A 22,454-nucleotide genomic window follows, 5' to 3' on the forward strand; every position below is an offset into this window, starting at 1 on the left:
ACTCATACGAAAGATCAGTAGCATGGCGCATCCTTGAGGGTCACCACAGCTTCCCGTAATGCTTCTATCGCCCATGCCCATTTCCCTTCTAATCCAACACAACCACCAATGCGTTCCTTCAAAACTACCAATGCCAAAAAGACGGTATACCACAGTCTCTTTGTTTTCTGTCGGGAAAACACGACGAGTTCGTGTCCACCCCCTGCCAGATAACCTTCTCTCAAGGCCTCAGTGGGCCCGGGAGGAAGAAAGAGCGATTCCAAGAGCGGGTCTCCCCAGAAAGCATGAGGAAGATTAGGCAGTATAGCGACAATGGTCGGAGGATCGGGCGACCCAATAGGAGGAAGAGTGACATAAACGTCGTCCTCGGATCCTGTGAACCAAACCAAGGAGGGTGCTTCGACGTCGTCGAAGAGATAAAACGCGATGGCTCTCGAAAGGTAACGTCGGATATCCTCGTATGGTAAATCAAGTGATTTGTATTCTGCATGAGATTGGATCTGGTGAAGAAGAGACTCGATTAATAAACTGAAAGTTTCCTGCCAGCTGTAGGAAGGATTGGTAGGCTCCAATGTAAGAGGAAGACCGAACCATTCATTCAATACTCCGGAATGAAGCTGGCCAAGCATTTGTCCCAAAGTTAGGTCAATGAGAGCGTTATGCTGTGGAGAAAGAATTTTCTTCTTCCTAGCGGATGAAAGAGAAATAATGGATAGTGACGTTATAGGACGGGGGGTTGTAAGCAGATAGGGATAAGGAATCGCGGACAAAGATGTATCCAGCGTTGGATAATCAAAAGGAAGAGACGTGAACTTCTTAACTAAAGAAATGAGCTTGGCGTAGATCTGGAGAGTGTTTGAATGGTATGTGGTTTCGGTGACATTGGGCTCGGTCGAAGCGAATGGTGCAGCAGATGCAGCTATGAGAAAAGCTGAATACGTGGTAGGCAATTCTTTCGAGAACGACAGATCAATAATATACGTGCGATGAGCCTGCGTGTAACTGGAGAATTTTCAAGTCACTGAGAAACAGGTTTAAGAGCAATACTTCACCTTAATGAGTCACTCGTCAACTCGGTGACCTTGATAGCATTCGAGTATGGTGCAGTGGGATAGGCTTTATTGAACGCTTTCTGCACTTGTTCCAGCGTGATTTCGATGGGCATGTACGGTAATCGAGATGAGGGGTTGCGTTGAGATCAATCAAGCGTGACGATATCAGTATTCTGGTATTCACACATGTTGATATTTTTTATTGAACAAGCTTCGAGCCTGATTAAGACCTGTACCGGAGAGAGGAGAGTACAAGAAATGGTCGGGTATACAAAGAACTAGTACAACTAGTACCGGAAACCCAGGGAAGAGAAGGAATCAGTTGCTGGGTAACTTCCGGAGTGGAATAAAGCATAAATCCACTAATACTTCTCCGTGGACCAATGTTGAGGATTGAAGCCGAAACCACTCTCCTCAGTAGGGTTGAAACGAGAAAGGGGCATCTTAAAAATATGTTTGTGGCCACGCGCATTCTGGAGTATCGTATAGCGAGCAATAATGGCAGTGATGAGCGAAACTAAGGTGGAGAACTTATATCAAAAACCGGAATCCAGGGCAAGTAAGGAGCGAACGTACAGGTCAACCACTCAACCCATACGAAAGCTTTCAACGCCTGCAAATCTTTGCACCATGTTCTGATGTCGGAATATTCTGTACAAGTTGAGAATGTGCATGGGTAGGGAACGGACGGATTACCTTGGGGGATGGCTCCGCATTGAAATGGTACATCACGCCAGCGAGAGGTAGAGAACGCGTTGAAAGCTGCAAGTCAATAGTTAAAATAGGTATCGTCAAAAGATTAAAGACAAAGTTATACCCAGCCAAAGGATGGACATGACTGCGAATATTCCGATTTCAATCTGCGCCCGTCCAATGTAGGAGTTTGATGAAGTCAGATCGAAAGCAAGCCTACAGGGATGACATCTTTTAGCACCAAGTTCGGATGTGAATATAGCTTCCTACATGGTGCAGAGAAGGACCAGGGTGACGATAGAGAGAGCAAAGGGAAACAAATCCGCAACAACTGGATACGGTTAATATGAGTGTTGATCTCGGCTGGAAAAGAGATTCAAACTCACAAAAGAACTCCTGAAATTGATTTATTCGAGAAGAAAGGGCCAGCACGAGTATGTTTATGAGAAGAAGAAACACTGCAAGACATATCGTCAGTTGTATTAGTTGTTCGCAAACCTATAATATGACATACCATGAGCTGCTATCTTTTTCTTGCCCACCGAAGAGAAGGCCATAATGAAGATAAGTTAGGAACGAGCGAATCCAGATGTTGTTGTTACAAAGAGAAAACGAAAGAAAGAGCGCAACTGTGATTTTCAACCATCCATCACCAAGCAGCAACCACCATCATGACACCCGCGAGCCTCCGGGCCGTGTATTCCCTACTTCGGAATCTCTTCGGGATTTGCTTTTGCCGTTCACAAATCCAGTAATGAATCTGGGAATATGTCAGTCTAATTGGTACGTTTCTTCCGTTATGGTGTACCTCTCCGCAAGTAGCGTAGTCAGAAACTTCAAAGACAGTGACCGCTCCAGAAGTGACTCGGTCTATGTACCAGGTCAGAACGTTCTCCTGACTGGTACAATGCGGTTCCCACTCAGATTTTTCCATGTGCAACAGGCTGGCGTGTGCATGCTACAAAATCTCAGGCCTCTCAGAGTTGTACCTTATCACCGGACATACTGGTTATAAACTTAGTTACTCAGGATGGCAGGGGGACTACCCTCCCTGCTCGACTCTTTCTCAAGTGCAAGGGATCTCTCGGCACTTGTTCATCTCTTCTGGTTCAAGACCATGCATTTTCTGCTGGAAGCAGCGGTCACGTTCGGAATACTCATGAGATCAACCTCCTGGGCGGCACCTCCTGGATTTCCACCATCCGGGAATGGACTGTGGTACAGAACACCATCAGCAAATTGGTCCAAGACGTATCTTCCTGTAGGTAACGGCTACCTGGCAGGTAAGCGGCGGTTTGCAATGTTTGCACCAAATTGGCAATTTACAGCTAACACGCCTCGTTTCTGCCTAGCCATGTCTTCGGGCGGTACGTCAGTGGAACTGACGCAATTAAACATCGAATCTCTATGGACCGGTGGACCCTTTTTTGATCCTGTATGTGTCTATCTCTTTACATCACTTGACAGTGGACCTCACGGAGCTGCGGATAGTCTTACAACGGAGGTAACAAACAACCCGGTGAAGCTCCCGAGACTGCAGATGCTCTGAAACGATACCAACATTCCATCTTTTCCAGCTCTATTGGAGAAACGAACGGCGAGTCCGTACTCTCTCCGGTTGGATTGACGAGCTCATCATTGGCCTTGGACGACCAGACGTATCTTCCTTGATGACAGACGCAGGAGCATATGGTATGTGACCATCAGTGGGGATATTCCCGTCTGAATCGTCTACATCTCGTTTAGGCTCATATGCTGGCGCTGGTTACCTAGTCTCTACCGTACAATCAACCGGAGAGCAAACCGATTTTTTCCGATGGCTAGATCTCGACGAAGGAGTCGCGCGCGCTACGTGGACGGAGTCTGGTACAACCTTCATACGGTATGCATGTCATAACACAGGTCGAGTTCTCCACTCAAGTGTTCTCTAGCGAAACATTCTGTTCACATCCCAAGCAAGCATGTGTGCAGCACATCGCAACTACTAGGCGTTCTACTTTACCGAATATCACTCATTCGTTCTCTTCTCGTCTCCAACCTGACCTTCCTACTTTTAATGTGACTTGCATGGATTCCGCCACTCTGATGGTTCGTGGTCGCATAGGAGGTTCGTTTGGAATGCAATATGAGCTACTTGGGCGGGTTCATTCCTCTGGCGGCTCCATCAATTGCTCCCCTTCTTCCTCCCTGGATAGCCCTTCGTTCCCGAATGCCACCATCATCATCTCTGGGGCTTCTGAGGCGTGGATAACTTGGGTCGGGGGAACGGAGTTTTCGCAAGATGCTGGCAACGTGGGGCATTCATTTTCCTTTCGTGGACCAGACCCACACGACGACCTCGTTGGTCTCCTACCGGTGGCCACTTTAATTTACGGACAGGTATTTTCTGAACACGTTCAAGATTTCAAAGCGGTTCTTTGGGATAAATTCTCCCTCTCTCTGGGCCAAACCCCTCAGTTGGAAATCCCCACAGACCAGATCAGGGCAGCATACACTTTAGATGAGGGAAATCCATATCTAGAGTGGCTAACTTTCAACTATGGGAGGTATATGCTCGCGAGTAGTGCTCGAGGCAAGTTGCCGACAAATTTGCAGGGGAAATGGGCCTCTGGAACAGGAAATCCATGGGGATCTGACTACCGTGAGGGTTTATGTCTACTTCCGGTTACATTGATTCGATATTCGCAGATTCCAACATCAATATTCAAATGAACTACTGGAGTGCGGAGATGAGCAATCTTGACGTTACCAAGTCGTTGTTTGACTATTTTGAGGTTACATCCCTGTTCATTCTCCAGTCCCTGTTTCTTGTTGACACAATTGTCTTCAGACAAATTGGGTTCCTAGAGGCTCAGAAACAGCACACCTGATATATAATATTTCCCGGGGATGGGTCGTGCATAATGAGGTGAAGGCGTTTCGTACACGAAAACTCCCTCAGGTCACTGACAGAACGCTCAGATGAATGTCAGTTTCAAACACTCGACAACTCGTCTGTTTCGCAATATTCCACCCCTGACATCTCCCTAGATTTTCGGGCACACTGGTATGAAGCTCGGCGATGCGATGTGGGCAAACTACCCCGGTGAGTTTGGACTTATGTCAGTTCTGTTTCCACGTTCCATCTCACCGGCCTCACTGCCTAAACACTAGAGGCCAACGTTTGGATGGTCAGTAATGGTTCGAAAACCTCACGAGATTGAAATGTCCTCATCCACACTAATTTGAGATGATGCATGTCTGGGACCACTTTGACTATACTAACGACGTGGCCTGGTGGAAAACACAGGGATGGCCTTTGATCAAAGTATAGCCAACAAATTACTTTCGTCCCAAGAGAAGCTCTGATCACAAAAATCTCCCAGGGCGCCGCAAGCTTCCATCTGGACCGATTGATTCCTGATTTGCATTTCAATGATTCCACTCTGGTCGTCAATCCCTGCAACTCCCCCGAACAACCTCCCATCACACTTGGTGAACTGTACTCCCACTACTGACGGTATCTTCCGTATTGACGTCTTTCAAGGATGCGCGCATGCTCAACAGTTGGTTTGGGAGATGTTGAATGCGGTTGAGAAAGGATTTGAAGCTTCGGGAGATCAGGATACTGCCTTTCTGAACGGTAAAATGTTTCGCTGCGGGAAGCAGAGCGTTTGTGTCTAATTCCAGCTTCAGAGGTGCGCTTCAAGCGGGCACGGATGGACAAGGGAATCCGGATCGGTTCATGGGGTCAGCTTCAAGGTGATATCGCTCTTTCTCGGTGTTTCTCTTGTCCATAATCTGAGGCGTTTTAAACAGAATGGAAAGTAGATAAAGACATGATGAACGATACCCACCGTCATATTTCCCATCTCATTGGCCTTTATCCCGGTTACGCCATCACCTCTTACGACGAAGCGGAACAGGGCGGTGTGAAGGTCAATCAAAACGACGTTACTTACACCAAGGAACAAGTGATCGATGCAGCTCGGACGAGTCTCATACATCGAGGAGACGGGAGAGGCCCAGATGCAGATTCGGGATGGGAGAAAACTCTCAGGGCTGCTGCTTGGGCACAACTACAAGATCCCGTTCGATTCTACCATGAATTGACTGTGAGTCCGGTCGCTGTTATCTCGTGCAGCTACAGTAACCATCCGTCAATAGTTTTCATTATCCGAGAATTTCGGTCCGAACTTGTTCAGCCTGTATAACCCATTCGACCCCGATCCCATCTTCCAGATCGATGCTAACCTAGGATTCCCAGGTGCTGTGTTGGTCTGTTTCTAGTCTTCTTTCATTTTGTTCTGTCTGATAACAGTGTTCCTCCTAGAATGGCATACTACAAGCCCCGGACGTGAGCTCCTTAGGCAAGGTCCTAAAGGTTTTCATCTTGCCTGCTCTCCCTAAGCAATGGGGTAAAGGAGAGCTCCGGGGTGCGCGTGTGCGTGGTGGGATCACCGTAAATATCTCTTGGTCAGACGGTAAACCAACCAAGGTGGATTTGGAAGTGAGCAAATCACCCATCTCCACCTCACGACCTGTCCAGATCGTGTACAATGGGAAAATAGTCGGCTCTTTTACCTCTACCCCTGGCTTCAAACTTACAGTTATTCGCTTTTAAATTACACATTTCAAGTCGAATGAGAAACATACTTTAAATTTGTTCATATCACTGTGCAGTGCGTGACGATTTGAGAACGGGCTGCATAAAACAATGACAAATACTAAACCTGTCGCGTCTGGTCTGACAGGGACTCTCGTACCCCTGAACCTATAGTCTACCTCCATGTTCGCATCCCTACGCCTCGGCCTGGCAGCCAGGCTAATTCGTTCCCCCTTATCTTTCGCGTTGTTGCGTGTGGGGCCCCTCGGCACCCCCATTACTCTCGCGCGTCGGACGTTCTTGACCTCTGTTCATGTCAACAATCTCGCCGGAAGTAAAGCAGCAGAGAAAACGGGAAAGAAAGACAAGAAACTAACTAAGAAACCAGCTCGCCAATCTGCAGTCGCGAAGAAGACGAAGAAATCCACGAAACGAGCAGTTGCAAAGAAGAAGCCTGTCAAAAGTAAACCCAAGCAAGAGGAGGGTCCAAAGAGTCTGTATTGGTCCATCTCCGACTACATACTACCTAATTTCCGATTTTTACCGCTTCTAGTTGACAAGAAACTGCTTAAACCCCCCAAACGGCCTGCCTCTGCCTACGTTAAGTGGCATGCGGAGCATGTGAGACACAATGTGAAGCCCAAGTCCTTGCACGAATTGGCTGCAGCTACCCGTGAAATTGCTGCCATATGGCATGAACTTCCTGGTGATGTCAAAGAGGTATGTCCGTTGCACACCTCTCACTATGCCGCTATAGCTCACAAATAACATTCAGGGGTATCAGCGGCGACGCAAAGAAGAATTCTCAGCATGGCAAAAGGAGTATGAGCGATGGTATAATGGTTTGACCCGTGAGCAGTTAAAGGCAGCGGAAAAACTCAACAAGAAGAAACGCACATTTAGTCTTCACAGACCAGCAGAGCAACCTAAACGCCCGCCAACCTCATACATTCAGTAAGGCTGTTGAACTTCCGGTACAATCAGTACTGAGACCTTGATTCAGATTCTATATGGATTTCATGAGAGACCATCCTGGACCTCTCAAATTTGAATTGAGTAAAGAGGCCGCAAAGGCATGGAAAGCCCTTCCCGAGCCTACTAGAGACGTCAGTACATATCTATTAACCCCGTCACCCTGACATCGATGTCCGATATCTAGGAATACAAACAACGCTATGCTAGAGCACTTGAACAACACCACAAGAACTTGGAGACTTATAAACGACAATTCCCATCGAACGCCGGTGCGGTCTGAAAGATTCCTTGTAATAAACAGAAAGATCATTTCCTCCTCGATATCCGTCATGATGAGGCATCCCTTCTTTATTAATAACCTGAAGCCCTTTCTCGTCCATGTGTATATACCGAATTACAATATCGTTAGACCAACCCCGCTTCATATACCACCACGTGCTACCGGCGGAGTTGGAGCAGAATCCTGACCATCTACGAGATGACCTTCTACTTCATCCTCGTCACTTCCGTCTTCCCCACTCGCGCTTTCAATATCCACATCACCATCTGTTTGTATCGGGTCACCAGCTGGAGCGGGATGAGCACTACCTGCAGTAAACCGGGGGTCCCAATCCAATTCCTCTGGCTCCTCCATTTCTACTGCAACTCTCGGCTTCCAGTCAAATTTGTCCCTCAAAAGGGCGACAGCACGTATGGCGCGTTCTGCGCGGCGATCGTGATCACCGCGAATTTCAGCACATTCACCCAAGACGTCCTCGTACTCCGGTTTCTTCTGTGTCTGTGGGTTACGACCGAATAGTGGTTGTGGTGGTATATTAGAACAACTAGACAAGACGCCGAGGGATCCCCTTGTCGTCATATGTTCCGAAAGTCTTTTAACGGTCGCGTTCTCCATATTTAACACGTCGATTGTCTGCTGATTCCTCAACAAGGGAATAATCTGGCTGTCCAACTGTGCATCTGACATGGGTAGATGAGGATGTAACGCGATCTTCTCGTAGGGACTTGAATCAAGAGCACTTGCGGTTTTCCCGGAGAAAGCGGCGGTTTGTGATTGCTGTTGTATGCCAGGAAGAGCAGAAGAGAGTGAAGTAGAGAGATTATGAGTCTGACTTAGCAGGACATTGTATTTTGAGAGTAAGTCTGGCCACGCGTGCATCATTGCCGGATGCACATCGATGGTACGCTGTAAAGATTGGATACTCTCAATGATTTGGTTTGCTTTGAATCTGAGCGACTCGAGTTGAGCAAGCGGGAGAGTAGTGGGGTCAAAAGGGAGAATAACTTGAGAATCTGGAGTTGAAGTGGCCTGCATTACAATTGATGTTGAGGTTGTAGCGAGCTCAAAGCGAGCTCATGAGTTGCGGTAAGCGCAAACTTCCCACGCCAAAACTAGCACTCACTCATGGACCGTACATGTCAAGCCCAGCTCCTCAGTCCTGAATCTCGAGGAATTGAGGATGAACCAGGTTTTGTTGGGATCCTTTACGATATCTTCTACGAAAAAACACGGTGGACTTGCGCCCGTCTCACATAACCTTCGATGTCCTTGACCGATGGGGACAATGTAATGACACACGCATACCTCAGGAAGGGACGGCCAACTGGAAGGACCCAGAATGGAATCAATTGGTCATATCGCCCAAATCCCGGTCATATAAAGCCCATTTTCCGCTCCAATATTTCTGCAGTGCTCTTTCTTTCCCTTTTCCATCCTCCTGGTCTGAGTTCACTCTCGAAATGAGGCTTTCAATAAGTCTCGTATCCACGTTCCTTGTCATTTTATCGTCCCTCGCTTTCCTGCCTACCACTGTATTCGGCATCCATCATCGATACGCGAAGAAATCACAAAACGCCATTGTTACTGCTCGTCAACATCATCTACAGCCAGTTACTCGCGACCTGATCGACCTTTGTATCAATCTTCGCGTCGTTTTTGACCAGCTTCCACTTGATCTCAAGAGTATCATTGCTGGTAATGTCGACGTTTGTTTGTGTCTCAAGGTGAGCGTGTCGTGGAACAGTCTCTCTACATTGCCTATAATAAGTGTCCCCAAGGACCTCGACGTCTTCCTGAACGCGAAAGTTGAAGATCTCGATGTTCTCGGCGTTCTCAGACTCAACATACCCGTTTTGAGAGTCTTTCTGGACAACTTGGTTGGACATGTTACTGTCTGTTATTTGCCCTCGTTATAACTACAGCTCCATATAGCTTCGCACATCGGGAAAGAAGTGTACTCTACCCCCTCACGCTCATTTCGTCTGTACCAACTCAGATCCTTGCCACGTCAAATGCGATCCTGGGTTCATTCGAGATGGAGATCAATGTGTCTGTTCCAAACCCAAAAAGTTGTGCAAAGGTCAATGTCTTGCCTCACCGAATGTGGGTAAACTCTTTTCCAACGCATATATGTGGTCCTTTGACACGATTCTCAGTCTTGTGACCCCTCCGCTACCCCTCGTCCTCTCCATTCACGTCGGAGTGAGATAGTCACCCTCGAGGAAGCTCAGCGATACTGCGGTAGCATGGAGGTTTGCGGTGTACCATCTGCAAAATCAGGGAATGCCTTTGAGTGTATTGACACAACGAGCAACACCGACAGTTGTGGGTTCTAATTTCTTATGTCATTCAAAATCGTCGTTGACCAGTGCTTTGATTCCTTTGTCTAGGTGGTGGTTGTGTCTACCCTAACCCTTGGGCAGTTACCTCCTCCGGCAAAGATTGTACATCGCCCAAGGCTCTCAAGGTTACCTGTAGGGCTAGTCGCTGTGTCGTCGATCTATGTCAAGAGGGCTTCGAGCCTAATGGTCCCCGGGAAGCTTGCGTTCCAACCAGTCTGAAAAGACACGCTTTTCGACGTGCGAGTGTTTCCGTACCCACAACGATTGACCTCGGGCACAATAACGGTGTCACTACCGATCTCGGCTCCAATTTCAACGGCAAGTTGAACGAGGTAGGAGAACGTCCCGCCACTTCCATGATGAATCCTATAGGTTCGATGTTGGCCGGTGACGGCTCTTTATCGTGCCTGTTTTCCCCACCACATATTCCTGATGATCCTCCAAGTACGCTTTCCGGTCTTCTTGTTCTCTTCGGTAATATTTCTGCGATTGCAAGAACCGTCGGCGACTTTGGTGAGCTTTTGGGCATTGAGTGTAACTGCCATAACCCGGCCGCATCACATCCTTCCGCACCACTGCTCAAATCCGTCGTCGATCTCGTCCTCAGGGTCAACATCAATCTCAACCTTCTCACAAACCCCGCTGATATTGATACCGTCGCGGATCTTCTCAACCAAATCCTAAAGGCCTCCCTCAGATGTTTAGAACTATCCCATCTAGAGTATGCCTTACGTGGCATACTCTCGCAGTTGGAGGGTCAGGTTTACCAATTGCTGAAAGGCATTAAACTCGTTCCAGAAGGCATCTCTAACTGTGACTGCGAGACGGACTTGGTTTCTAGTCTGAGGACTGGTTCGGGACTAAAGAAGAGATCAGCATTAAGGCGAGGCGTCGCATGTGCTGAGGCAGATGAAACCGCTTCATTTAGTCTCCTGAAAACAAAACGGTCCCTAATCAGTCTTGACCTCACACCCCTCGTCCCCGATGGAGACGGTATCCTTGACGCAGGTGCTATACTCGACCATCTCAACTATTTCTCGGAGCCTGGATTCGGAGACACCTCTGCACCGGTCGATATTGACCTCAACTGCTTGGGACTCAATGGTGTCAACGATGAGGTCATTGCTGACCTTGGAAATGGCATGAACAAACCTTTGAACGAGGTGTTGGCTGTACTCGCTCCGTTCGTTCACCCAGGAGAGCTTCATCCTTGCATCAAACCTAAACCCTGCAATGGATCTGCATCTGGCTCAGAATCTGACTCGGACTCTGGTTCTCACGGTCCACCTCCAAGCAAAACCTCGTCGGAACTAGGATCCTCAAAAGGAAATCCTGAATCATCTAGTGAGTGTTTGTTTTCGCTTCCTAAAGTGATACTAAAACGTTTATTGCAGGATTGTGTCCTCCGGGTTCGACTCTCAAAGGAGATTTCACAGCCCCCGTCGACGTAGATCTTTCCTGTCTTGGACTGAATGGTGTCAATGGAGAAGCCATTGTCAACTTAGGAACAGGACTCAACAAGCCACTGAATGAGGTGTTAGATATCTTGTCGCCAATGTTGCATCCGGCCAACGTCCATCCTTGCATTAAGCCTACACCTTGTTACGGTGGAGGCGGATCTGCATCCGAACCCAAAAGTTCTCCTGGAACTCCTTCCATCCCTGGAACGCCTTCAGGCGGTACTCTACCACCCCAGAGCGAAGGCGAACATAGGCCCGGATCTGGCTCTGGATGCAGCTCAGCCTCCCTGTTAACATCCGTACCGACCGCCTCTCCGCCTACCGGTGGTTCAGCGTCAGACAGTACTTCACCACCAACTGGTTCGTCTGGCAGCGATCCGGAATCAAGCGGTGAGTTATCCATACCCTGCTCTTTAACCACAACCAACATACTCGATAAATTACAGGATCATGTACTTCCGATGATGATCCAACCGCTGCAGTGGATATTGACCTTGATTGCCTGAGGATCAACGGTATCAATGGAGAGATCATTGCTAATCTAGGAAGCGGCCTGAACAGACCTCTGAATGAAGTGTTAGATGTCCTGTCACCAGTCGTCCATCCTTGCATCAAACCTGAGCCTTGCCATGGTAGAGGATCTGCATCCGCACCTATAACCTCCCCAGCCATTCCTTCCACCTCTGAAAGCTCTTCCGGTAAATCCACGGCCAGTACACAAGCGCCCCACAGCGGACGCGGACATGAGTCTTGGTCTGGCTCTCAACCCAGCTCTCCCTGCCTCTCGAGTTCTGTACCGGCTGCCTCTCGGCCTCCTTCCACGGTGCCGGTCACTACTCCTGCCCCTTCGAAAACTGGTTTCCCGAGCGGGAAAGGTGGCTCTACTTGTCAGAAGTGCTTGGGAAGTTCTACCTCGGGGGACTGGTCTCATGCTGTTGGCATTGACCTCAACTGCATTGGCATCAATACTGTCGTGACGGTTGACCTAGGGCCTCAGGTTAACAAGTTGCTAAACGGCCTTCTGGATGACACCCTGAATCCCATAGTCCACGCTGTTCCCTCTCTCAGATCCGAGTTCGTAAATGCTGAGGTCCTGAAGACCACACTAAACGAGTCTGTCGGGGTCGTTTCATCAATGACTGATGCAGCGAAGGTGTTCTACGAGACATGCGGCTGTAAGGACATACCCGGTTCGAAAGCACTTCTCACTATCGCGGTTACGGCTAAGCTCAAAACGTCGCTGGACAAATTGCAAGTCAATTCTACTGTTGAAAGCGCTAGCGCTGCGTTGAACGCTGCTCATGGTGTCTTGGCTGCCGCAAAGTCGTGTGAAACGCTACCGGGGCTGGAAGTGCACTTGGCAATGCTGATTGGGAATTGTCAGGAATTGATACCCAGATTGGAGAGGTTGTTGGACGGTCTGGCCACTTGCGACTGTGGGAAAGAGTTATCGGCTACCCCAAGACTGATAAAGAAGCGACGGGGTTATTGAAACACGGTGGGTTGAATTCGTGTTCATTTCGTTTGGTTTTACTCTCTTGGGTCGCGTTTGTCGATTCGCTTTCGGTAGTTTTCGGTTTATTCTGTACATACAGTATACTTTCATAATTTAGCTACGATGCACTTTCCATTGGCGCCATTGAACGACAGCTCCTTCCTTCCCTTTCTCTCTAGTCTCGACACCTCCGAAACATCTTCCTAGCCCGCGATGTGTTCCAGTTCCAGCTAGAGCGACTTGAAAACATTTGACAGTGTTAGAATGGAGTCGGCTCTTAGAGGGAACTGTACAATCTCAGTAGTCCTTCAAGCTTCAACCTCTCCGTTAACGCTGACAGTTTGATACGCTCAACTATGAAGATGTCGCATCGAAAAGACGTACATCCGGTGGCTATTTGAGAAAACAGCTTTCAGCAGTCTCCCATATATAAAGATTTCCGTGCTGTCATGTAGTAAGAAGATAGGCCATTCCAGTTATCATGAATGTTGCTTATTTCCGTGATATCCTAGCAACTTGCCCCCTTGAACGAATAACTCACCTACCTCCCTACTAGCAATACCTCCATCATTCACTCTCACCACGACCTGTCGGGATTATTTAAGGAAATTAAATGAGAATCAATCATTCCCAACCCAGCTCTCACAGTACTCACCGCCATCCCTTCGAAAGTTGTATCGCCACGAATTATGCCCTAAGCGACTGATACTCACCATAGCCCCAGCCAAAGACGGGCGTTCGTGAATGATTTCAGCAGTCCACTGGTCCGAGACCGTTCTCAGGCTCAGGGATGCTCTGGATGCGATACCGCACAGAGAATATGTCTTCAGGGCGGGATTCTGTTACTGCTATCATGGCTGGCCAAGTGAACCCTGAAGGTACACAAAAAATCAAAATCAAGTGTGCCTTAACAACACCGCCTGTGAGGGAACAATCCTGAGTAACACGGACGTCAAACGTTTTTGCCGGGATCAGACTGGACATAAGGCGCATAGCAGTGGCTCGTTTGATACCACTCAAGGCTCTGCAAAAAAACTTTCGAAATGGAAAGCTGGAGCCAGTAGTAGTAATGTCATCTGTGAGCAGAAGTTCGGAACAAAAAACGTATGATCAACTTACACTTGTATGATAAAATGCAACTGAGGAAGGACTCAAAGGGACTTGCCATGTGATCAGGTGAACACACGGCTTCTGCAACAAACATTGGGCATCGTTTTGATCCAAGAAGTACCCAATACATCCGAAATGACCTTGGTGAACGACAGAATGTGGAATATTACTAAAGGATCGCCGGGGTGGCGGAAACGCTCGAGTACGCAGGGAAATGCGAGGCTTGAAGGAAAACTGGGTATTCGGCGAGAATATTTGGAACACGGTAACACACAAGCTCATATGAGCACGGTCATTCCCTGTAAGAACATTCTATCATGATTCTGAAACCATCACGGGTATGGGACAAGGCTGCACCGACTACCAACATACTTCTTTGTTGTGTCGTTATCATTTCCGCTCCGTGGTGACCATGTCCAGGATTTGCGCTGGAGAATTTGAATGTGAATGGTCGTCGGAATCCGAAAGGTGACATTATAATGGCATAGTGGGCACGTCGTAAGTGCGTACATTGCGTCCCCGTAAATAATATCTATCTATCTATGAAGATAGGGAAGGTAACTTGTGATTAAGGGCATGGATTACACGTACTTCGTAACTACTTTGGATGCAATCTCCGACTCCAAAGAGGAAACACGCCGCTCGGTAATGTACAAACGTTGTGACTCCGGGGTGGCGTGTTCGGCGACGCTCTCTACACCACCGGCGAGCACACCGACCCGCATCATCGAAAGGCGCTGAAAGAGAAGGTAAGAAAGATCGAGTCAAAGTGCACAGAAGCAACATACGTTATGCGCTGCATTTGAATGAGAATAGTAGCCTCCGAAAAACGAGGCCGTCATATCTAAGCCCGAATTCTTGGTAAGAAGCCGAGGGCCCCCGGGGTGCTCCTCGACAAATGATGAGACATCATGAATGAAACCAGACACGAGGATCAGCGTGCGAGATGTAGATTCTTCCTGGACTTTACCGCCTGTCAGCGCATTCGTTATGATTTGTTACGAGGACTTACAGGTCTCCCAAGTCACTACTGGTAGCTTTTCCGGGGGTGTAGGCCATTGGACCAAATCCTGCACCTGCTTCAAAGTTTTGAGCTTCATTGCTAGGGCACCCTTAACTATCTCATTGCTCGGAAACACGCGGAGGTTATTAGCGAGACCCAAGAAGGAGCATATCGCGATGAACCACTTCGTAGGGTCATATTGGTACCACAAAAAGGCATTCCGATAATCCATGGGGAATTGGTGGTGAAAATTGTGGTATCCCTCACCCATCGTTAGAATTGCGGAAAGGAAATGGTCGCGGGGGGAGTGTCTATCATCATACGGAGAATCTCCGAGATAGTGAGCTATGGAGTTGATGCAAAACGAGCTCTAATCACGACGGGTTCGATAAATTTTGAGCGCATGAAACTAGAACACCTACGTGATGAGCCACAGTCAGACGCATGACAGCTGCGAAATAGAATCCACCGGACCAATCTCTCCATAGCAAACCGGGTATTATGGAAGGAACCACAAATCCAAAGAGAAGGGCGAGTGGAAAATACCATCTGTGCTGGAATTGTATGAGGGAATCCCTACGGAGGTCTGAGATATCTGCCGACCCTTTACGCAAAGTTGTTTTGAAGATGATCCATCCGAAATGAGTCCATAGAAGACCGCGACTAGAGTTATAGGGATCGCGATCTGTGTCCGTGTGGCGATGGTGCGAACGGTGCGCGTGAGACCACCAGTAGCAAGAACCTTGGACTGCACTTGTCCCGCCTGCCATTAGCAGCAATTGAAGGGGAAGAGACGCGTTGTACGCCCGATGTGACCAAAGTCTATGATAGCCTGAATCAAAACATCAGGACTGCGTTAGGTCCGCACTTGGGTAAGACGGATCGCACCGGCTGTGATACCTGAGTAACGGTTCAGTATTCGTGAGCTGATATATAGGAGTTGCTACGCACCCAACATAGTGAAAGCATAGTAAAAGATCGCAAACCAAACGGTTTGACGACGTGCTGGTTGCAGGAGTAGCCCTACAAGCGATATACACGGTGTGGTCGCCAATACCGCGACATTGAACCACCTCACCCCAAGAATTTCAGGAAAATTCTTGGGGAATCTCAGAGAAGGCATTACGAGTCTGAATGAAGAGCAGGTGAGTATTTCATTCGCGAGAAAGAGTGGGGGGATGCTACACGGTGGAGGCCTGGAGCAGCTTGGAAATGGTTCGACCAAGGCGTGATGTTGCGCGAGAGAAAAAGGAGATGGTACCGAGAACAAGCCCTGGGTCTGCATATAAATAAGCAAATCTGCGAGAAGAAACAAATGAAACAAATTACCAAATTACCATGATGTTTTGGAATGTACACTAAGTAAAGCATGTCGCCGCCTGATCCGATGGATGGCCCCTGCCGATCGTCTGTTGTTGGAGGAGACAGATGTGTACGTAAGATTCTGAAAGAGATTCTCGTAGCACATTCACGGTACTATATGAATCTACGATATATAAGAGATAAGCGTGCGTGGGACCTTCTGCATTATCGCGGATATGGTTCTATTGTACTGTCGGGGCGGCGTCGATCGCGGTATCTTCTCGCTGGCTGACAATGGTACCAGGTCTAATCTAATCTGTTAATCTAATCTAATGATCTGTCCCTCGGGTGGCCTACAAGATCCGAGACGTGGTCTATGACAGAAATATGTAAAACAGATGTGCGGCTGAAACAGATGGCCTTTGTCTACTCAGTTTACAATTGTACTCTTTATTGCACATGATCGTCGATCGAAATGCAAGACGAAGGACATGAACGTTAAATCTTTTGTTGTGGTCTCCAAGGGGGGCCTAAGTACCGAAGCAACGAAGGTATTGTCAATTTTTTCAACTCACGCAATGAAGTGGTGCCAAGTCCAATTCGTCCAACAGTGGGTCTCTACTAGTACTCTTCGTTTCCAGGCGTTGGGCCAGAAGGACGACTTGGCTAATTGCTGCTTCATTCCCGTCATCGTATGGCTCTCGTTTCTCGAGAGCTTCCAGCAAGAATCGCTGCAAATTTCTTTTCTGGCGTTCAACGTTCAACCTCCAAATCAAACCGGCGATTTCTGTCTCTATCGATGTTTTTGTGAGTTAACGTAGGCCGAAGCGTAAGCTTGCACACCTGAGGCGTACCAGTATCGCGGACACGACCCCAATAAAGGTGTACCCGTTTGCCTGTCTTGTTCAGTAGTCGTCCAAGAGCCTTTCCTTCATTTCGTTCTTTCATACAAGCTATGTAACTGGATCCACGCTGCGCCAATGATCGATTGATGCCCCATCGCGAGGCGCTCTACAAGTAATCTGACCGTTAAGACAAAGCGTAGATCACGATTGTCTAGCAGAAATTTTTCAGAGGCTTGACGGTGAAATCGAAGTTCTGCGATAGCGGTCGACCAGTAGATCGAGTGCCGGTAGGCTCGCAACTCGCTTGTGCAAGTAAATTAACGCAGAACCGAGAGGGTACTCTGCTACTTATGTGCTTAAGGTGCAACTGATATTGATAGACATATTACATTTCGGTCGTTATAAATCTGAAAATTGGTTTATGCCTTTTCTGAATGCTTCTGTGGGTCTTCTGCTGCCAAATGCCCCTCAGCCAAGTTGTTTAACTCGTCTTCCGCCTTGTCAAGCTTTCTGGTGGAGATGAAGAACCCGATCGCTGCGACGAAGGAAAGGCAAGCAACAACCGTGTAATTCCAGATCAGCCGTGGGTCTTCCACAAGGGCTAAAATCGAGGTCGTGATTAGAGGCGACATCCCGCCAGAGAAGGAATAAAACTCGTACGAATAAATGCCTCCGAGAGGGCGGACCCTATTGCGTTAGTAAAGAGATAAATAGCCATGACGAGGGAACGCATATTCTTCGGAGCCTTGGTGAAAGCGTACTCCAAACCCGTGATATTCGCAAAAATCTCACTGAGAGAGATGAGCACGTATCTGGGAGAAGACGTATCGTGAGAAGACGTATAAAGCAGCTTCCCAGATTTCAACAGTAACATACGATCCAGTTTGGCTCCAGACATTAAGCGGTGAAGGATTATCTTTGCAGCTATTCGCAAAATAACCACATGGGTTGGTCTATGAGAAAACCATGGTCAACGATCGAGCAGCGGTCAAGCAAAATATGTGTAAACCTGGTAGATATAATATTGAAGAACTGTAATGACATAAATCTTAGTTGTTTGCTACTTCTCAACGGCTGAGAGCTCACCTGCAGCCCAAATCATGGCTGATGTACCGCAAAGAAAACCGCAAGTAATTCGCCTCAAGGCGGAGAACTTGATGCCCGCTTTGCGCATAGCAGGATATACCTGGACAATGCAGAGTAATCATGAGCAAAGAAATATCCGGTTTCCTAAGAGGTAACGCACTAAGAGATCCAATATCGGAATGATTATGATGAGTGCAAAAGGATTCAAGTTCGACAAAACATCATTGGGTACGCCATGAGTAGACATTGTAGCTGCCTGAGATGTCAGATTGTTGTTGATTTGTCCGTAAGTGAGCCCTAGTAAGTTGTAAGTCACTTCACTGCACGATACCAGCGCTAAGCACTCACAGTAAAGAGGGTACCAGACGAAGACACCACATGCTTTCACCCCGCGTCGGACTTCTTCGACCCAAATGTCATCGAAGGTCATCCAAGCAGGTTTTTGACCGACCTGCTTGCTTGGCTTTGCTTGCTCCCAAAAGTCGGGAGCTTTGAAGTTCTTGTACAAGCGAATCGGATTGAGACTCCAGCGTCCCTTTGCGGCCAAACCGAACAGACGAAGGGCAGTTGCTAGAACGGATCCGGTAGGAGGAGAGCGAACATAATGTTTTCTCCTCACAAATAACACCAAAGGACACATGAGGAAGACACAGGTGGGAAGTGTGAATGCGAGCCAAAAACCGACAAACTGAACAGGAATGGACGTTGGTGTGCCAACATCCGGATACTGCATAAACTCACCTTCTCGGCATAAGTCATGGCAATTTGGCCGATAAGAGATCCAATATTTGTGAACAAGTAGAAGTACTGAAGACTTGGTGAGTTCCTTGCAAAGACGGGGTTCACATGTTACTCCTTACCATGTATACTCGAGTTATGGTATGCGCTGGATCGACGATAACACGCTCGCCAGTGTCGAGAGTGACCACGAATAGTTTGGTTCGCTTATACTGCTCAGCGATGAGGGGGGAGACATTGGATTTGAAGAGACCAGTCCCTGAAATACCTGTGTGAGATTCACTTGATCTGCTTCGACACTCTTTTCGCTTACCGAGTCCAGTAACAACCATTCCAACTGCGAAACACCCGATTGCACCACTTTTCTCGACAACCCCAGGAACCGATGAGATAATGATAATGATATGGCCGAGCATGGCAATTGCGAGGCCTAAATATATCGTATTGAAACGACCAAGATGTGTGTCCGCAATATAGCCTCCCAATAATGGGGTAACATAAGCCCAGAACGAATAAAAAGTCGTGAGGCCGGTGGAAGCTTGTTGACCTTTTCCAAGAGCACCTGATTGGCCATTTAGACCACCAGCACCTGTGCGTGAGCCATCGGGTAGAGGCCACTGAATAAAGTTGGTCTGCAATGAAATCGTCGTAAAAATAACGCTGAGGCAGACCGAATGCAGGACGCACAAAGACAACAGAGGTGCCATAGTACTGTCAAAACATCTAGTCAGGTTTACTGATCGACAAAGCCAGATATGTAGATAAGCTTACCGAAAATCGTTCCGCCATTTCAACAAGGGCAATGACTAAAGATTCAACGTCTGACGGTTACGAAGCACAATTAGGTGTAGAAGAACTCACGGTACGAATTCCATGGTACACTGTCGGCAACCCGTCTCAAGGTAAGTCTCTCCTCATCCGTAGGAAATTCGAGGCCGTCGTGAATACCGTCGAGCTCCGGTTCATCCGCAGACGAGGACGATAACGGGGAGTTGGAATTATCCTTCTTTATCTCTGCTTCATCATGAAGGGATGCCTCATGTACAGCAGCAAACTCAGTCCGATCTGTAGCCATTTTCCAGCAGGACCAAGTAATCGGGACCAAAAGCTTGGAAGAGACTTGGAGGGCTTGGGTACAGTCAAGGCCTAGTCAAGAGAGAGTCAAGAGCGGGGGTCAAGACTTGAGTTACGTTGGGTGGAGCTAAACGGCTTTTCATACTCAGGTTCTCTCCTTTTCTGGACCGCACCGTATGGAGGACTTAGACCGATAAATTGAATACTCGTTTCCCGTTTCCATGTGATGCCAATATCGCAAGTTGAACTGATAGTACAAGCTCCACGGGAAGTCGCGTGGACGGCGGGAGTAGGTAAGTACTAGTGTAAGTTTCATCAGCGCGGGCGGTTAATAATAGTGACCACGCCGGCACGTGACAATTCGTTTCGTTGCATGTCCAGTCGATTTCCAACTATACGACTCTGTAGACCTCTGTTTCTCACCGCTCGACATATTCAAACTTTTCGTCACCCAGTTTATGGCCGCGGTCCTTTTCACTGGCTCCCAATGACTCCCCCAAGCCCAAAAATAGGTCAAGTTCGGCCTCCACCTGAAAGCGACCAGGAATCTTTGTACCCTGGAAAACGACCGAGAACAGAGAAAGAGAAAACATCATCTAAATCCTCTCAAAAGACTCACAAGCTTGTCAAGAAGAGTGAGAAGAGATTGAAAAAGCAACGTGAACATCAACCGGAACTGTGTTCGCCTGAACACGTTCAGTGGCTAGATATCGTCAATCTACTTGGGGAAGATGTCGTCAACGACGCGATCGAAGAGGGCAAAGAGTTTCAGTCGCCGTTTGCTTTTCACGAGGTGGTGGAGTTGGAGGTGAAAGCAATATGTTCCAACGGTACGCCCCTGTTGATTATTAAATACAACGACAGGGAATCATATTCTGTCTTGGGTAGGCGATGGATTGGCACAATCAGACACCGTTCACGCACCACCATGGGTTGTCGTTGTCCCTTTTTCTCTCCCGGGAGAACGCGTTCGCGTGAAGATCTTCAAGAACAACCGAATGCATTCTGTCGCCGACTTCATTGAAATCCTTCGGCCCAATACTGAATTGCGAGACGATAGCAGAGTGCAGTGCCGTTATTTCTCCAAATGCGGTGGCTGTCAGTATCAAGTAGATACATTTACTTCAACGACCTACAACCTGCTAAAGGGGAACTAGATGCTATCGTACGAAAGGCAACTCGAGTTCAAACGTAATGTGGTGGCGAAGGCGTATAAGAACTACTCTAGTTTGTTATCCCTTCGTGATTTATTTGATCATTACTCATACCACTTATTGACAGCCCTTATAGAATGCCAAATCCCACCGATACAGCCCACCATACCTTCACCTTTGCAATATGGGTATCGGACAAAGATTACTCCCCATTTCCAAGCTCCTCCCTCCAGACTCGACCGCGAAGTTTTGAAGAAAGAAGTAGTTGACGGAAGAGTACCGGACTGGTTGAAAATCGGTTTCAATCTCCAAGGTCAAAACAAGGTTCTCGATATTGAGGTTCGCCATGGAAACACCGATTATCTACTCTTCTTGCTTAATGTTCTTGTAGGAGTGTCCCATCGCTACGCCTGTTTTGAATGAGGCCCTCCCAAGCGTCAGGCAAAATATCTACGAGTAAGCATAATCTGTTTCTCACTCACTTCTTCCTGACAAATCCCAGGACAATACATACATACAAGAAGGGCGCTACCCTTCTTCTCAGAGAGTCGCTTGATGCAACTGGAAAGACTGACCACAAAAAGTGCATCACTTCAAATCACGCCTCTGTCAGGGAAACAGTCGGAGATTTCACATTTGAATACCTTGCCAGCTCCTTTTTTCAAAACAACAACAGCGTTCTGTCCTCTCTGACGACTTACGTCCGTGATACCGTATTCTCCCTCTATCCTCCCGACGATTCCTCACGTCCGACACACCTAATTGATACATATTGCGGGTCGGGCTTGTTTGCTATCACGCTCTCTCCTTATTTTTCCTCAATCGCAGGCATCGAAATCTCGGGGGACTCCATTCTCTACGCGAATCATAATGCACGGATAAATAATATTCCTCCCGAGAAGATATCCTTCAGGAAAGGCGATGCGTCGGATATTTTTCAGACCGTCTCCGATTTCCCTCCGGAGAAGACGGTCATGGTCATCGACCCACCGCGAAAAGGATGTGACGATGCATTCATTCAGCAGCTTCTGAACTTCCGGTGCCAACTTGTTGCATATGTTAGCTGTAATGTTCATACTCAAGCTCGGGACGTGGGCAAAATTCTCAAGGCTACGCAGGGTGAAGGAACGGGGAGGAGATATGTGTTGGAATCTTTGAGCGGGTTTGACCTGTTCCCTCAGACGGCCCATGTTGAGTCGGTGGCTATCATGAGGCTCGTCTAAAGTCTTTTCACCTCTACAGTCTCTATACATCTACAAT

The 22,454-nt window shown here is 47.9% G+C and overlaps 9 protein-coding genes across 11 annotated transcripts; 4 read left to right on the forward strand and 5 right to left on the reverse strand.

Annotated features, from left to right (window-relative positions):
- Positions 1–14: 14 nt before the first annotated feature.
- Positions 15–1,165, reverse strand: E1B28_005960 (uncharacterized protein; the record flags this gene model as incomplete). The annotated part of the gene is made up of 2 exons (XM_043150563.1): positions 15–1,002; positions 1,053–1,165. The coding sequence occupies 2 exons, from the start codon at positions 1,163–1,165 to the stop codon at positions 15–17; spliced, it is 1,101 nt and encodes a 366-aa protein (XP_043011651.1).
- Positions 1,166–1,414: 249 nt separating this feature from the next.
- On the reverse strand, positions 1,415–2,302 carry E1B28_005961 (uncharacterized protein; the record flags this gene model as incomplete). Its single annotated transcript, XM_043150564.1, has 7 exons — positions 1,415–1,569; positions 1,629–1,703; positions 1,749–1,814; positions 1,870–1,961; positions 2,016–2,076; positions 2,132–2,203; positions 2,260–2,302. The coding sequence occupies 7 exons, from the start codon at positions 2,300–2,302 to the stop codon at positions 1,415–1,417; spliced, it is 564 nt and encodes a 187-aa protein (XP_043011652.1).
- A 114-nt stretch (positions 2,303–2,416) lies between these two features.
- On the forward strand, positions 2,417–6,394 carry E1B28_005962 (uncharacterized protein). Of its 2 annotated transcripts, XM_043150566.1 has the most exons (19): positions 2,417–2,528; positions 2,588–2,626; positions 2,689–3,028; positions 3,098–3,180; positions 3,237–3,342; positions 3,402–3,437; positions 3,492–3,627; positions 3,677–4,386; positions 4,434–4,519; positions 4,576–4,659; positions 4,776–4,830; positions 4,899–4,915; positions 4,975–5,052; positions 5,111–5,219; positions 5,272–5,367; positions 5,421–5,486; positions 5,544–5,839; positions 5,892–6,002; positions 6,058–6,394. In XM_043150566.1, exons 3-19 carry the CDS (start codon positions 2,776–2,778, stop codon positions 6,346–6,348), a joined length of 2,613 nt encoding a protein of 870 aa, XP_043011654.1. In that variant the 5' UTR covers positions 2,417–2,528; positions 2,588–2,626; positions 2,689–2,775; the 3' UTR covers positions 6,349–6,394. The 2 variants fall into 2 exon arrangements, with proteins under 2 accessions (XP_043011654.1, XP_043011653.1); XM_043150565.1 differs by adding an exon at positions 4,707–4,712 and having other exon boundaries at positions 2,471–2,626; positions 4,576–4,653; positions 5,892–6,394.
- Positions 6,395–6,513: 119 nt separating this feature from the next.
- Positions 6,514–7,585, forward strand: E1B28_005963 (uncharacterized protein; the record flags this gene model as incomplete). Its single annotated transcript, XM_043150567.1, has 5 exons — positions 6,514–6,823; positions 6,884–7,050; positions 7,106–7,284; positions 7,334–7,436; positions 7,490–7,585. The coding sequence occupies 5 exons, from the start codon at positions 6,514–6,516 to the stop codon at positions 7,583–7,585; spliced, it is 855 nt and encodes a 284-aa protein (XP_043011655.1).
- A 141-nt stretch (positions 7,586–7,726) lies between these two features.
- E1B28_005964 (uncharacterized protein) lies at positions 7,727–8,620 on the reverse strand (the record flags this gene model as incomplete). The annotated part of the gene is made up of 1 exon (XM_043150568.1): positions 7,727–8,620. The coding sequence occupies one exon, from the start codon at positions 8,618–8,620 to the stop codon at positions 7,727–7,729; it is 894 nt and encodes a 297-aa protein (XP_043011656.1).
- Positions 8,621–8,690: 70 nt separating this feature from the next.
- On the forward strand, positions 8,691–13,041 carry E1B28_005965 (uncharacterized protein). 2 transcript variants are annotated; one of them, XM_043150569.1, is made up of 6 exons: positions 8,691–9,309; positions 9,364–9,688; positions 9,742–9,910; positions 9,976–11,271; positions 11,322–11,777; positions 11,834–13,041. In XM_043150569.1, the coding sequence occupies exons 3-6, from the start codon at positions 9,832–9,834 to the stop codon at positions 12,877–12,879; spliced, it is 2,877 nt and encodes a 958-aa protein (XP_043011657.1). In that variant the 5' UTR covers positions 8,691–9,309; positions 9,364–9,688; positions 9,742–9,831; the 3' UTR covers positions 12,880–13,041. The 2 variants fall into 2 exon arrangements, with proteins under 2 accessions (XP_043011657.1, XP_043011658.1); XM_043150570.1 differs by having other exon boundaries at positions 9,364–9,462; positions 9,518–9,688; positions 11,322–13,041.
- Positions 13,042–14,210: 1,169 nt separating this feature from the next.
- On the reverse strand, positions 14,211–16,311 carry E1B28_005966 (uncharacterized protein). Its single transcript, XM_043150571.1, has 8 exons — positions 16,181–16,311; positions 15,947–16,125; positions 15,884–15,895; positions 15,418–15,827; positions 15,005–15,365; positions 14,781–14,956; positions 14,365–14,729; positions 14,211–14,291 (listed from the first exon to the last, which is right to left on the reverse strand). The coding sequence occupies exons 2-7, from the start codon at positions 16,116–16,118 to the stop codon at positions 14,574–14,576; spliced, it is 1,287 nt and encodes a 428-aa protein (XP_043011659.1). The 5' UTR covers positions 16,119–16,125; positions 16,181–16,311; the 3' UTR covers positions 14,211–14,291; positions 14,365–14,573.
- Positions 16,312–17,494: 1,183 nt separating this feature from the next.
- E1B28_005967 (uncharacterized protein) lies at positions 17,495–20,322 on the reverse strand. Its single transcript, XM_043160742.1, has 13 exons — positions 19,828–20,322; positions 19,738–19,772; positions 19,654–19,677; positions 19,280–19,598; positions 19,089–19,225; positions 18,970–19,035; positions 18,577–18,916; positions 18,389–18,525; positions 18,229–18,328; positions 18,152–18,174; positions 18,019–18,095; positions 17,803–17,954; positions 17,495–17,743 (listed from the first exon to the last, which is right to left on the reverse strand). The coding sequence occupies exons 1-13, from the start codon at positions 20,039–20,041 to the stop codon at positions 17,562–17,564; spliced, it is 1,806 nt and encodes a 601-aa protein (XP_043011660.1). The 5' UTR covers positions 20,042–20,322; the 3' UTR covers positions 17,495–17,561.
- Positions 20,323–20,375: 53 nt separating this feature from the next.
- E1B28_005968 (uncharacterized protein) lies at positions 20,376–22,417 on the forward strand (the record flags this gene model as incomplete). Its single annotated transcript, XM_043150572.1, has 6 exons — positions 20,376–20,870; positions 20,929–21,149; positions 21,198–21,267; positions 21,322–21,533; positions 21,586–21,650; positions 21,697–22,417. Exons 1-6 carry the CDS (start codon positions 20,414–20,416, stop codon positions 22,415–22,417), a joined length of 1,746 nt encoding a protein of 581 aa, XP_043011661.1. The 5' UTR covers positions 20,376–20,413.
- Between the last annotated feature and the right edge of the window lie 37 nt (positions 22,418–22,454).

Source organism: Marasmius oreades, chromosome 3 (assembly GCF_018924745.1).
Source record: "Marasmius oreades isolate 03SP1 chromosome 3, whole genome shotgun sequence".
In the NCBI taxonomy this organism is placed as follows: Eukaryota; Fungi; Basidiomycota; class Agaricomycetes; order Agaricales; family Marasmiaceae; genus Marasmius; species Marasmius oreades.

What these genes read in the sequence shown, in the direction of transcription:
- E1B28_005962 (XM_043150566.1), top strand. Translation starts at nt 2,776, where the DNA reads ATGGCAGGGGGACTACCCTCCCTGCTCGACTCTTTCTCAAGTGCAAGG. An exon ending in GATTCTACCATGAATTGACT is followed by an intron (nt 5,840 to 5,891) that starts GTGAGTCCGGTC and finishes ATCCGTCAATAG; the next exon opens with TTTTCATTATCCGAGAATTT. An exon ending in GATTCCCAGGTGCTGTGTTG is followed by an intron (nt 6,003 to 6,057) that starts GTCTGTTTCTAG and finishes TGTTCCTCCTAG; the next exon opens with AATGGCATACTACAAGCCCC.
- E1B28_005965 (XM_043150569.1), top strand. Translation starts at nt 9,832, where the DNA reads ATGGAGGTTTGCGGTGTACCATCTGCAAAATCAGGGAATGCCTTTGAG. An exon ending in AACGAGCAACACCGACAGTT is followed by an intron (nt 9,911 to 9,975) that starts GTGGGTTCTAAT and finishes TCCTTTGTCTAG; the next exon opens with GTGGTGGTTGTGTCTACCCT. An exon ending in AGGAAATCCTGAATCATCTA is followed by an intron (nt 11,272 to 11,321) that starts GTGAGTGTTTGT and finishes CGTTTATTGCAG; the next exon opens with GATTGTGTCCTCCGGGTTCG.
- E1B28_005966 (XM_043150571.1), bottom strand. Translation starts at nt 16,118, where the DNA reads ATGCCTTCTCTGAGATTCCCCAAGAATTTTCCTGAAATTCTTGGGGTG. An exon ending in GTCTGACTGTGGCTCATCAC is followed by an intron (nt 15,366 to 15,417) that starts GTAGGTGTTCTA and finishes CGTCGTGATTAG; the next exon opens with AGCTCGTTTTGCATCAACTC. An exon ending in AGTAGTGACTTGGGAGACCT is followed by an intron (nt 14,957 to 15,004) that starts GTAAGTCCTCGT and finishes CAGGCGGTAAAG; the next exon opens with TCCAGGAAGAATCTACATCT.
- E1B28_005967 (XM_043160742.1), bottom strand. Translation starts at nt 20,041, where the DNA reads ATGGCTACAGATCGGACTGAGTTTGCTGCTGTACATGAGGCATCCCTT. An exon ending in TGTACCATGGAATTCGTACC is followed by an intron (nt 19,773 to 19,827) that starts GTGAGTTCTTCT and finishes TTGAATCTTTAG; the next exon opens with TCATTGCCCTTGTTGAAATG. An exon ending in CCTCTCGGAGGCATTTATTC is followed by an intron (nt 17,744 to 17,802) that starts GTACGAGTTTTA and finishes CCTCGATTTTAG; the next exon opens with CCCTTGTGGAAGACCCACGG.